The sequence below is a fragment of the Phyllostomus hastatus genome, unplaced genomic scaffold (assembly GCF_019186645.2).
Source record: "Phyllostomus hastatus isolate PE091 unplaced genomic scaffold, TTU_PhHast_1.1 phas_contig_948, whole genome shotgun sequence".
Taxonomy (NCBI): Eukaryota; Metazoa; Chordata; class Mammalia; order Chiroptera; family Phyllostomidae; genus Phyllostomus; species Phyllostomus hastatus.
Window position 1 is genome coordinate 1,965,172 of NW_025333993.1, and position 13,623 is coordinate 1,978,794.

General features: G+C 52.1%; 1 protein-coding gene across 1 annotated transcript in view; it reads right to left on the reverse strand.

Annotated features, from left to right (window-relative positions):
- TRAPPC10 (trafficking protein particle complex subunit 10) overlaps positions 1-6,056 on the reverse strand; it is an 87,560-nt gene extending 81,504 nt beyond the window's left edge. Inside the window, exon 1 of the mRNA XM_045852456.1 lies at positions 5,832-6,056. Coding sequence (XP_045708412.1) covers positions 5,832-5,898 — 67 coding nt within the window. The 5' untranslated portion in view covers positions 5,899-6,056. The remainder of the gene's footprint in view (positions 1-5,831) is intronic.
- Positions 6,057-13,623: the final 7,567 nt, after the last annotated feature.

Genomic DNA, 13,623 nt, shown 5'->3' on the forward strand with positions numbered 1-13,623 from the left:
GTCAGGAGGTGCTGAGCCACGAAGACTGAAAAAGTCAAAGCGAGGCTGAACAGTACGTGGAGTGAAGGGGCGGCATCTGAGCAGCCACCGGAGGAGGGAGGGACCCACTGAGGCCCAGCGGAGCCAGGCCGGCCCTGCGGGGACAGGGCCGCAACGCCCGCAGAGGGAGCGGGCTGCAGCCAGGAAGCCAGTGCCAGGGGGACAGGGGGCTGCACACCAGGGAGGGTCTTGCAGCCCACGAAAGGTCATGCTGGGAAGGTGGCTAGTCCCTGGAGGGGTCTGAGCAGAGGACGGACGTGCTGTGGCTTCTCTTCCAGAGGGATCCCCCTGACCCCACAGAGAATTAGCTTCAAGGGGCTAAAACAGAAGCAGGGAGGCTGGCCGGTTGGACACTGGAGTGGTCCCGGGAGAGATGAAAAGTGGCCTGCGTCTGGAGGAGCAGCAGAGAAGGTGGGGAGAAGTGGCGAATTCTAAGTAAATGTCAGAGATGAAAGGGTATTTGCTGATAGACTGAGCGTCGGCTGTGAGAGAAACAGAGGAGTCGGGAATGACTCCAAGCTCATCAATTTTTAATTTAAAAACCAAATATTCTCTAAGCCTAAAATACTGCGAATACGTTGAAAATTTACGTTAGGAGTAGTTACAGAAGAAAGACCTGATTAGGAAAGAAGAAAGAAAAGACAGATGGGAAGGTGAGATAAGGAGGAGGGGAGCCACGGAGCCTCCGGGGCTAACACACCGGGAGACTGTTCGGAAAGAGGAGTGTCTGTAATTTCAGGGGTTCAGAGCAGGCCTCCCCAACACGTGCCATCTTGGCTTGTGGGTTATTTTGACGTGAAGGCAATAGAGGCCCTGTGGATTCAAAGGAAACTTTTACCTCTCCCTTAATCTAAATTACGGGCCTTGCCCATAGTAAGACTTATCACCAGAAATCACTTTTTTCGACCCATTTATAGCGCAGGCCAAACTTCTAATAACAGACATCTGCTCTTCTCATCACCCTGCAGTGACCCTCTGCCCTCTGCAGCCTCAGGGGCCTTAGCTCAGCTCCAGCTCGGAACGTCACACAGCCCGCATTCCCCAGGGCTGTCCCTGACCCCCTGCTGCTGTGTGGGGTCCACGACTCTCTTCCGCACGTGGGGTTCCCGTCCATATGGATGTGAGGTTCCCGTCCACATGTATGATTAAACTCAGTTATTTTTCTCTGGTTACTCTGGCTCACGTCTACTGATTTTCAGACCAGCCACAGGGGCCTAGAGGGGTGCAGAAGGAGTCCTCCTACCCCGAGAGTACTTAAAGCCTCGCGGCCTTTCCCTCCAGCCCGGGTCTGCCATCGGGACCCGAAGTCACCGGGCGAGAGCAGGGGGAACGGGACATCTGCGGGTGATCCCCTGTGAGACCACACACTCAAAACTGTGCAATTCACGTGAAAAGACGCTCTGTCAACTGGCAAAAACATTTTTCAGACAAAAAAAATTCTTCAGCAAGTCTCCTGCATTTCCAGTAAAAGGCGGCGACTCGGCCTTCCCCGTCTCGCGGGCAGACCACACCATCGGCCGGGTCCTGCCCGGGAAAGGTCGGCCCGGCCGAGGGCCTGCCGTGCGGGACTGCTTCCGAGAGTCACCAGCTCTTAAAGGAAGTCAGACTCTTGGCTTTCATCCATGGAAACCACATGCTTCTTTACTAGAAACTCCTCAGAAACACATCTTGCAAACCGGGTATGTGAACTGAAGTTCAAACAGACAAGGAAGCTTCTCACTTCTAAATTATCAGTTCAAATCACCCTCAAGTCGGGTAATACACTAATGACCTGGGTTCCCAGACTGTGCACCGGGGTGCCTCAGGGTCCCAGCAAGCCCCCCGGATGCCACAGGAGAGGGTTTAAATGAGAGGAAACGGCAGTGCTAGAGATGCAGCGAATCTTACTTCAAGCACTCAGTTTCAAAATTAGACCATGGTGCATTCCTTTCAATGACGTATCATCGTCACAAAACGGGGTGGTTGCCGTGATAAAAGTACCACAAAAAAAAAAAAAAAAAAGAATCACACAGGGAAGCGGTGTGCAACGTGACTGCCAGGGCCGAGAAGCTGTGCAGTGCGGCCATCCCGATAGTATGCTACTGTGGTTATCAAAGAATAAAATAAACATTTCTCTTCCAATTTCTGTGTATTATCTTTTTCAGATAGCGGCTGTTAGTAGTACATACTTAATAAAATTACTTGGACCTAACTACTTAATCAACGAAATTATCAGGAATCCTTCTTGGCCGAGAAGTGCCAGGGCAAAATCGCTGAGACACTAAAGCCATCGCGAACAGGGAAAGTTGAGGCTTCCTCCGTAGCGGCTACCAGTTTTTGCACATTGATTCCTCTTCTGAGTACTTCACCAATATTGGTACTTTTCAATCCATATCCCCCTATCGGATTGGTACTGCCACGGTCCCAAGTTCACAGATGAGAACGAGAATATGGAACTCTCCAGGTCACACATGGGAGACCTAACTGGTTTGAACCAGACACAGGTAGAAATGACAAACAAAGCAAGGCAAGCACATTTGGGGGTGACATTTGTGGGGGGCACATTTAAGCCCCTTCAGCCCCTGCCCTCCAAGTCCGCTCCACGGACAACTGAGGCTTCCTACGGAGAGCTGCTTCTCCCACTTCTCAACTGCTGGTCTGCTATGGACTTACAAATCCAATATGGACCCAGACATGCATTTATGTGCATTGATTTTTTTTAAGATATTATAAGTTACTCTTCTGGTAATGAAACTGAGACAGTGGTTAAATCACAAGCACCACACTGTCAGGATTGATGCAAAACTGCGATATGCAAATTTGAAAACTTTAACCTACAAGGAGGAAAAAAACATAAAACTCTAACCAAGTACAAAGCATTACAGACCTGCTCATTTCTGTTGCCTTTTTTCTCCCTTTCAAAATTTATATCAGATCTGGAACCCCAAAAACGGAGATTCAGAAAAATGAGATAGGCAACATAAAATGTGACGGGAAACAGACCCTTTGGACAGAGCGCTGTTATTTTTCAGAAACTGTACAACCCCGTATCCACAGAATGTGCTCTTCTAGGCACGGTACCAGCACTGAACAGAGAAAACTCACAAATCAGGAACGACAATCACTCTGTCCATGAATGAGATGGCTGGAAAAGGAACGCATCTTTCCTAATATAACCTTGAATCAGAAACCTAAGACTTTATTCTCAAGCAGAAAATTGACCCAGTGGTTGAAAAACAAATCTAAGCTACAACTTAAATGCGGATCAAATGGATCTGCTGGATTTGTTTCAGTTTCACCGTGCATTTTTTCATGATTAATAAATTATACTGTAGGTGTTCACACTGCTACAAGTAGGTAATCCATCACCCGGTGTCCTCAGGGTATCGGGACCACCGCTGATCACCCAGCACCCCTGGCAGACACCTTCCAGATGCCGACTCCCGCAGCGACAAGCTCAGCCGTTCCTGGGTCTACGCGGAGCCCCTGCAGAAGCAGTCACCGCAGCGGGGACAGGCAGGCAGCAGGGCCATCAAAACTTTTAGGGAGCATCAGAATATTAAAATAATTCAGCAAGGTTTTCAAGCAATAATGAATCCTATGTACCCCTAATCTCACGGGACTTTCCGTGCTTCTCCCGGCCACACGTAGACAGTTCCGAAATCTGCCTGAACCGGGTACATTCCACATTCTTCTCGGAAAGGTCTACACACAAGTCATTTCCACTTAGGTAAAATGTTCTAAATTCTTTTGAAAAACATTGAAAACAAGCATAAACTGCTTTCATTTTGAAATGAACGGGCACAGCCTCATAAGGGCCAACTGCTAGGTAAGTATTCGAGGAGACAGAAATGGACTTTTGAAAACAAAAATGTTGCATGCTAAGAGAACTATGTACATAATATCAAAAAATGTGAAGCCTCTGGAGGGATTTTTTAAAGCAACCTTCCTACTATCCTCGCACTGCTTGGACTGGCTCCGCCCCCCCCACCCCCCACCCCCCAGTGCCTGCAGCTGCAGAATGGAACAAGGTGAAGTGTGAAGTGAAAGCAGGGCAAGTGCCACCAGAGCTTCAGCACCAGAGACACTCAAGTGTCATTTCAAGGCTGACCTGTGCAGGCAGCCTTTCAAAAAGTTCAAGAATTCTTTAACTTTTAAAGAACTGGGATCTTTCTCACTTTTCACTAACTTCCCCCAAGAGTTTCCTGAAGCCACTTTCCCTTCCGAACACAGACACCGTCAGTGCAGACAGAGCTGAGGGGGAACCGACGGCAAGATAAGGAGGAAACGGTCCCTCGGCCACCTGTCACGCACGTGCGCATGGCACTGAACATCAGCACAGCTCTCCGACGCTGGCTGCTGGTCACGGAGAACACGGCAGAGCTTCAGGAACACCTCCGAACACACTGACACGGCACATATTGAAACACACGGCTAGGCAAAGGCAAGCTCAGGGGCGTGAGGTGTCATTAGGGGCCCCTGCCCCTAACACTGTGGGTGCCCCTGCGCACAGTGTTTCCGCAGCTCCCACAGTGTGCACAAGGGGTTTCAGGGAACCTCCCATGGAGCCTGCACTGAGCAGGCACTGGCGCCGGTGCCCTGGGGACTCAGAAAGTGCCTGGGAATTGGAGGGCTTGAAGGTCGGCGCCACACACCTGTCCCCTCAGACTCAAGGTGCAGTCCTGAGTAAGACTTCCGGTTACGAGTGTTCCGGGGGTGGGGCAGAGAAGAAAACAGCAATTGCTGAACCATGCCAGTCCCCACGTTTAGATGAAACCGTCCATTTCCGTAAGAAAGTTTACCAACTAAAGAAGAAGTAACCAACAAACTTGAAATATATAATTTCTCAGGGATCTGACAAGAGGGAGCATACAAGGAGTGTGTCCATTAATCAGAAAAAAAAAATTTTTAATTAAAAAAAAGAAAACAAGAGAAAGATACATAGTCTTCTGCCGCCCGGCCACCCAGATTTTGCAGCGACAATGCTTCCTTTCAGAGCATGAAAGGCCAAATGAAATACCTCTCTGCAAATCGCCTAAATGCCAGCCAACATTTCAACCCATTAGCGTTGTTTAAAGTATTTCATTCTAAAGTTAGAGCTGTAAAGGCGCCAGTCTGGTTGTCTGGAGTGTGCATTCAGGAGCCGGGGCTCGCCTAACCTCTGCAGTCGCATCTGTGAAATGGGTTTCACCCCTGTAACAGCAAAAAGGCAGGAGTGGGCCTGGCGGCGCAGGTGATGGACAGAAGGAAGGGATGCGTGTGGCACAGTCCTGACCCGCCATCCGAGCTGGGTCCGGGGAGCGGTCCCGCCCGTGCACAGCTCTGACCGACTACCTGCGCCGTTCACATTTAACACTTTACTGAAGTACAAACTCGCGTCTTCTAACAACATACACGCACACAAACTTCGTCCACGCTCCTCAGTCTGCAAGCCACCAGGGCCCTCCCCAGGGTCGGGGAGCGGTGTGACCCGGAGGACAACACGACCCCCAACCGGGAGGACGGTCCCCTCGGGTCGCTCAGCCAGCAACCGAGCCCGGGAGCTGGACGGGGGCACAGCAGGGCCCCCATCCCCGCCCTCCATTCGGAGCACGCCCTGCCCCGAGCGCTGTCAGAGTGCAAGGAAACGGCCCGAGACGACGTCTCCCGCAGGGTCGGAGGTCGTCTGCGGGGACCCCGCCGCAGCCGCCGCCCCGGCCACACCTCCATCCAGGAAGCGGCCAGGGCCTTGGAACGGGGGTCAAGGGGCCGGCGAACATGGGCCGGGCTGCCTGCAACGGCCGCCGCCCCCTCCCGCGCCGACAGGCACTCACAGGTGACGATGGGCTTGTTCTCCATGGTGTAGATCACCGGCGGCAGCGGCTCCTCAGGGGCGTCCATGGGCGTCCGGCGTCACCGGCCCGGCCCTCCGCGCCCCATGGGCAGCCCCGAGGCCGCACCCGGCCAGCCCGAGCCTGAGCGGCACCCCCCGCCGCAACAGCGACGCCTGCCCGGCCGCGGGAGGAAGCTACCTTGCCGGCCGCCTGCAGCTGCCGGCCTCATTCACTTCCGGTACCGGCTCTGCCGCGGTACCGCTTCCGGGACGCGCATCTTAAAGGGGAGGGCTTCCCGCCCGAGTGAGCGCTGTCCTCCGACAGAAAGGCGGCCCAGCAGTGCCGCGTACTGAGTAGGAAGGCGGGGCCGCGGATGAAAGTGGGCGGTGGCGGCTGCTGGCAACTGTGCGGAGCTGTAGTGGCTGCACTGCTGGGAGCCGTCCCGGGGACCGGTGTCTCCCTTAGGCGGACCGGGCACCTGACCTCCGGGAACGAAGGGGACACCGCGGGGCTCCCACCACATCTTACCTTCTGGAGTGTACGACGCCCAGAGTGGGTGCACGTGGCTGCGAGGGCCCCCTCCACCTCCCCGCCCCGCTCCGCCCCACACCTGGTGACGCCGGCGGGGCCCCACTGAGCCTTCCCAGCCCACCACGCAGACTCCCCGGCAGCTACGGGAGGTGGGGGGTCGCTGACAGCAGGTGGACAGGGACATGACCCCAGGGGGCAATGACAAGGACGTGTGGACTCGGGGATGACCCTGGCTGAGGGTGAATGTGGACACAGGCAGTTTCTCATCGTGAGGGCCTGCGGATAGCCCGGCCTTGTTATTTTTACCCCGCGCTGGAGGCCTCAGGCCGAATCCGTTGAGACACGGGATTAATTCCCTCCACTGAGCTGAATGGCAGTTAGACCTTGCAAAACTCTGTCTTGTGTTTTCTTGTTGCACTGGTCTTATGAAGTAACATTGCCATAAAGTAGAACAAGATGACTATCTTCTCACTACAGCCACAAACCCTGCAGCACCCCAGTGCTCCCTCCAGCCTCACTTCCAAGGCCAACTTGCCACGGATCCTTCCAGATCCGCCTCTCTGAATTTTCACAGCATATTGACTCCACTCCTGTTAGCCCTCCTTTCCCTGTGTCCCTGACACTGGAAACGTTTTGACTTTAGGGATGTGCCTTTTACTTGTGCCTCCAGCCCGCACCCTTCCCCACCCAGCGACACAGCACCTTCATGGAGTAGGCAATGGTACACATTTTGGGATTACCACAAAATGGAACCTTACTTTCAACTGCATTTAAGTTTCTTGTGTAAGGAAAGTACGCCTAGGGTAACTTTTGCAAATGTAATAAAGTAAATGGATACGTGAAATGGGCTGAGTGTGAACACAGCTGCCAAGTGTGTAGGGGTAGTGCAGCACGTAGCTGGGTGGGGGGCCAAAGATCCGAGCTGGGGTGGCTGGAAGCCGAGAGGCAGGCAGAGCACCAAGAAGAAGGGGCTACGCAAGGGTGGAGGGCCAGCGTCTGTGTGGGGGTCCCTGTAAGTCCTTGGCTTTCCCTGGGCTCAGAATGTAGGGTGAGCCTCCTCCATGTGGCTTACCAGGAAGAGGCTGTTGCAAAGTTGAGAATGGCGGGAAGGCTAGAGGTCACACGGGGCTACAGAGAAGACCGCACTGATGCCTCATGAACACCCAGTTCAACAGGGCCCCCCCCACTGAGGGCCATGTGCCTGGGTCAACAACTTGATCTGGGAGGGCCCAGATAAAGTATTTTGGGTTTTAAGGCCATACACAGTTTCTGTTACACATTTTTTAAAAAACAATCATTTAAAAATATAAAAAGTGCCCTAGCCAGCTGGCTCAGTTGGTTGAAGTGTTGTCCCATACACCAAACGTTTGCAGGTTCAGTTCCACATCAGGGCACATACCCAGGTTATGGGTTCAATCCCCAGGCCGGGCACATATGGGAGACAATCAGTTGATGTTTTTCTCTCACACTGATGTCTCTCTCTTGCCATCCTTCCTTACTCCCTCTCTAAAAATCAATAAAAAACATCCTTGGGTGAGGATTAAATATATTTTATGTAAACTATTCTTAGCTCAAAGGCCATACAAAAACAGGCCATGGCCAAGGGTGGCCTGTGAACCCTCTCTAACCCCTGCCCTAAAATCAGGCCTACGCTAGACCTACCTTAAGAAAACGTGCAGCAAAGCCTTGACAAGATCGGCAAGAGAGATGTGCACACGGAATCCTGCCAAGTAGGGTAACCTAGGACATTTCTCAGATCCAGCCCAACAAAGAGTAAAGCCAAGCCTATACAAGGTCAAGGAGATCAAGACAGTAATTGATCTGCCAACTACCACAAATGTCAGGACTCTTCTGTGGAAGATGAACCAGAGTCACTACAACTTATAATTTACCAATGTCTGATATATACCAAAAGATGTACTAGATATGCAAAAAACAGAAAGTAGAAACCACAGTCAAGAAAAAAAGTAGTCAGCTGTGGCTGGCGTAGCTCAGTGGATTGAGTGTGGGCCTGCAAACCAAAGCATTGCTGGTTCAATTCCCAGTCAGGGCACATGCCTGGGTTGCAGGCCAGGACCCCAGTAGGGGGTGCAAGAGAGGCAACCACACACTGATATTTCTCTCCCTCTTTTTTTCCCTCCCTCCCCTTCTCTCTAAAAATAAATAAGATCTTAAAAAAAAAAAAAACTAGTCAATAGAAACCACCTCCCAGATAGTCCAGATAATGTATTTACAGATAAAGACTATAAAGCAGCTATAATATAGATATATATCCAAAGAATTAAATGAAAATATGGTTTTAATCAGTAAGGAGAAAGGGGCTCACCGCAAAGCTGATAGCAAGTATAAAAAAGGTTGGAAATTCTAGAACTGAAAAGTACGACTGAAATGAAAATTTTACTGCATTGGCTTAATAGCCTATTGGAAATAGAAGAAATGGGCGATCCTAAAGACAGATTGATACAAATCATTCCATCTGAAAAAGAGAAAAAGGATTGAAAAAAAATGAACAGAGCCTTAGAGATCTCTGGGACAATATAAAGGGCCCTAATACCATGTCATAAGTGTGTCAGAAGGAGAAAAGACTTAAAATAGGGCAGATACTTTATTTGAAAAAAATAATAGCCAATATCCACAAATTCATGAGAAAGATTGATGTATAGGTCAAGAAACCCAGCAAAACCAGAATTCACACAAAGGAAAACAAAGCACATCCCAGGCAAACTGTCAGAAACCGTGAAGAGGAAACCTTGACAGCGGCCCACCGGAAAGACACGGTACATTCAGGGGAACGATGGTAAGAATTTCCATCGTCTCCTCATCAGACACAATGAAACCAGAAAACCATGGTATAAACCAGCCAAGAGCTGAGGGTTAAAAACTCACCCACAACTCTGTGTCCAGAAAAAATGCCCTAAAAACTAAGGGCAGATAAAGGTACTTCAGGTAAAGCTGGGAGAATCTGTGGCCAGCAGGCAGGTACGAGAAAACATGCTAAAGGATGTTCTTCAGGGTAGAAGGACACATGGTGGACATATAGGAGGGAAGGTCAGCCTCACAAGCAATCAGCAAGGTGGTAAATGTCATTATTATGCTTTTTTTCTCACCAAAATGTCCCCCGGAGACACACACACCTAATAAGTCCATGTGATGGTTTAACAATGCCTGTATAAGACACGGCAGTGACGGCATCAAGGACGGGGTACACGGAGGACTCGCGAGTTTGCAGTCTGCTGTGCCCGAGGAGTGGGGGCTTTCGGGTGAGGAGTGGGGGCTGGGGAGGCTCTCATGTGCAGAGAGAAGACGGAGTAATACAGTAGCGGCTGGAAATAGAATTTGATCTAAAGATATCCATCCCTAGAGGAAAACTCCAAAAAAAAAATTTTTTTAAGGGTTTGGCTAAGACGCCAGGAGAAGTAAGATGGGAAAACTATAAGACATTTGATGAACCCAAAGGAAGGCAGGGAAGGAACGGTGCACGAAGAAACAGCAGAGCGGACCACACAGATGGCCCATCGGCGCAGGAGAAGAGGCTCAGCGGCCAGCAGATGCCAAGGAAGTGCAGATTAAAGTGGCAACATCTCGCTTCGCGCCTCCTCACACAGCTCCCGTGGTGTGTTTTTTAAAAACCTGACAGCACCACATGTAGCCTCCAAGCCCAGGTCTCCAGGTCATGGGTCCGTTCCCACAGAGACATTGTCCAGTGCCTCTGAAAAAAAGCAGTCACACAGCTGTTCCTTGGTGGTGGTGCAGACCCTGTGTCCCGGCCCCCTGGGCCGGCTCTGGTGGGGAGGAAGAGTTTCCCTTCGGGAGGGAGCCAAGGGCTGGGAGAAGCTCTCCCACGTGGTTTTAGGCGACTCCCAGGCTCAGGGCCAGTAAGAGGACTCCTGGGCTGTTTGCTCTCCGAGCAGAACTATCCTGTTCTTTTCTCACATGGGAATTTAGAAAGTGCTTGAATTCAGCACAAATATTGCCTTAGCAATTCCTTTTCATCGTGGGGAAAATAGTGGTATCACTATTAATCGATGTCCATTCTTTTCTCAGATTCTTTTGTCCCGAGACAGCATTTGGTGTTCTTTAAAGGTTGCCGGAACCCGAGGCCAGATGGCCTTTCCTGGTAGCCCGTTATGTTGTGTCCAGGCTGCAAAGAGCCTGTTCAATTATGTATCGGGAGGCAGCCGGTGCCGGGCCCACTCCATCCTGCTGCGCAGGCCCCCTCCACCCTGCCAGCGAGCGTCCCCAGCACGCTTGCTCAGAACGGGCCAGGCCCAGTAGCAACCCGGACGCCCTTGGACCGGGCACTAGTTAGACACACTGCGGTCCGCCCACACCATGAAACAGAACACTACGCCGCGATCAAAAGGACCGAGCTATTCCTGCGCATGACGACCTGGGTGAGTCTTGAGAGAAGGATACCGAGTGCAAAACGTCTAACCTCGGACACCCACCCAGGGTGTGAATCAGTTTATAGAACATTCCTGCAGTGACCTATTGTGAAAGTGGAGAACAGGTGAGTGGTTCCCAGGGGCTAAGGAGGGGTGCAGGGCAGGCGGGAAGGGGCGTGTCTGTAAAAGGCAACACGGAGAATCTTCATGGGGACCCTACCTGTGTCCACGTCCTAGATGTGATGCTGGACTGGAGTTGTGCAAGACGTCACCCCCAGGGCGGGGGGGGTCCGGAATCCCTCTTACAACTGCCCATGAACTTACATTATCTCAACATAAAAGTTTCATTAAAAAACCCAACTGACTTGACAGTAGTAACATGTGAGTCTCCAAAGAATCCACCAGGTAACCTGCGTGTCGCTGCCTCTCTGTTTAAGTACCTCACTGCCCCCCCCAGGGGCAGCACCGTGCTGGGCCTCTGGGTCAAAGGTCGTCTCTGTGTGCATTTAATATGTACATTTCACCAAGCCTTCTGAAATCAATGTCTTCGGACAGGCCAATAATCCACAAAGGAAATAGAATAAGTACCAATTATGTACAGAAATAATCTGCCTCGTGAGTAATCAAGGAAATGCCATATAAACTTTTTTCCCTACAATTATCAAAAACTGGGAGAAAAAAAAAGAGACGCGCTAAGGAAGGGGAGGGTGTGGTAACCCGGCAGAAGAGCAGGCTGGCAGGCACCTCGGGAGGCTCTCTGAGGTGCCACCTTTTTAAAAGACAGTGACACCCTTTTGCCCTTTGATCCCCAGACTAGACTTCTAGAGCTCTTTAAGGAGTCTCTCCCAAACCTTTATGGATTAAAAACACATCTTGCAGCATCGTTTGCAGCATCAGCTAAAAATTGGAAATGACCTAAAATAAATATCCATTTCAGGAATACCTATGATGTTACTTAAGAAAAGTCGATCCCTGGATCGTAAAACGCCCTGCCTGAGCAGTGACAGTGATCGCTGCTGCCGTTGTTTTTCTGTCATTATTGGAGTGGCCGCCTTGGCGGACGTTTGCCAGAGAGAGAGGAACCCGCCACTGCCCGGCCAGGAGAACCGGAGGACCAGACAGGCTGGAATTCAGGCGTTAGCAACGGAGGAAAACATGGCCAGCACCTGCCTGCAATCTCATCTGAATCCTGGACCTCTCTAGACCTCTGGTTTAAAGTTTCCTGAGCATTTTAAAAGGAATAAACATGGAAAAGGAGGTGAGAGGTGGTAGATAGGATCGCCACCACATAAAAGCAAAAACTCAGAAGAGATGGGAGGAACGGATCGGCATGCTGGCAGCGCCTGTCCGGGGCTGGAGGGGACTTGGTCCCGCTGCATCCCACCGCTCTCTGCGCTCTCCGCCGATCTGCAGGAGCTGGCTGTCCGCAGAAGGGCGCGTGCTGTGGTCAGGTGGCGACGCCCAGTGGGGTGTGTGGATTCGGAAGCACTCCTCCCTTCTCCGGGGTCTCAACTTTCTCATCTGAAAGCCGGGCTCACGGCAGAGCGCTCCCTGCAAAACGTGCATCCCACGCAGCCGAGCCCCACAAGATTCCTGTCTCCGTTTCACAGAGGGGAAGTGGAGGCACAGACCCCTGCGGGGGAGCAGAGCCCGGGGCTCGGTCACGCAGGGACACCGTGAGCTCCTTGCTCACGGCAACTCGGAGCCAACAAGAGGTGAAGGGCACAGTGAGATTGCAACCCAGGCCCCGGGCCCACGAGGCCTCAGCATGGTTAGCTGTGGAGGTCTTTGTGTGTTAGTCTCATAGAGAGCCCGCTGTCCACATTTACTCGTACGGAAACGATGTCCTCTTCCCAGGTTCGATTCTGCATTGTGTGACTTGAATAATTAGCCATGATGCAATCAAACCTGGCACCGTAGAGGGCCTTTCTGGACATTCTGTTCAATGCTGCTATTTTTAGCTCCATTGCCTTTTCCTTGGCTTTCTGACAGCCTGGATTCTTGCTCTCCCCTTTCAAGCTGAGGTTCTCCTCCAAGAAGCCTGTCCATGCCCAAGGCTCCCGTCCCTCACTGGTATCCCTCCTCAGCGGGGGTGGGAGGCAGCGAGCAGGGGTGACCACATTGCTGCAGACCCTCATCTGTCCTCACTCACCTTTTCGGGCTGTTCTCAAGCCCAAGGAGCCACCCCCTGCCCTAGTGGTAGAAGCCAGCTGTACCGTAGTCTGGCTTTGCTTTTGGGTGCAGGGCCCACACCTCTTGTGCCAGCCCCTGGCACATCTAATATCAGGATGACAGGAGCAGGGAGAGGAGAGGTGAAGGGAAGGCCAAGGTAAGGGCGGGGCTGCCCAAAATGCCAACTTCAAGGGCACCGGATCTTCATTGGAACAGGTGGGAAGGGTGGTGTCGGCTCACCCAGATTTTCGTGCATCTCTTCCCACCCAAGCGGCCCAATGTAAGGTCGCCCAGTGACAATGGCCTACGGGTGCACACAGACTCCAGCAGACACGTGGGGTGCCCAGGCCACGTGCCCTCAGCTCATTGCTATTGAACTGTCATGGGGCAGCCCAGGCACTCTGGGACTTTCCGGGGTTCCCCTTTCCTGCCCGAGGCCAGGGACCTTCTCCAAGGATGCAGAGCAGGCCAAGCCATGCCAGGAACTGGCACCACCAGGTCCTTCCCCACCAAGTGGGCAGATCAGTTTGCCAAGCTCTCTGTGCTCAGAGTGCACCGTGCACGGCTTCCCAGCAGGGCTGAGCCCACAGGGACAACCAACAGTGACAGGCACTGTCGTGGCCCCTTGCCCTTCCCTCCTCACCCACCCCACTCCCTCCCTCCCCTCTCCGGGGCCACCTGCAAATAAACCGCCTGCACCCCCG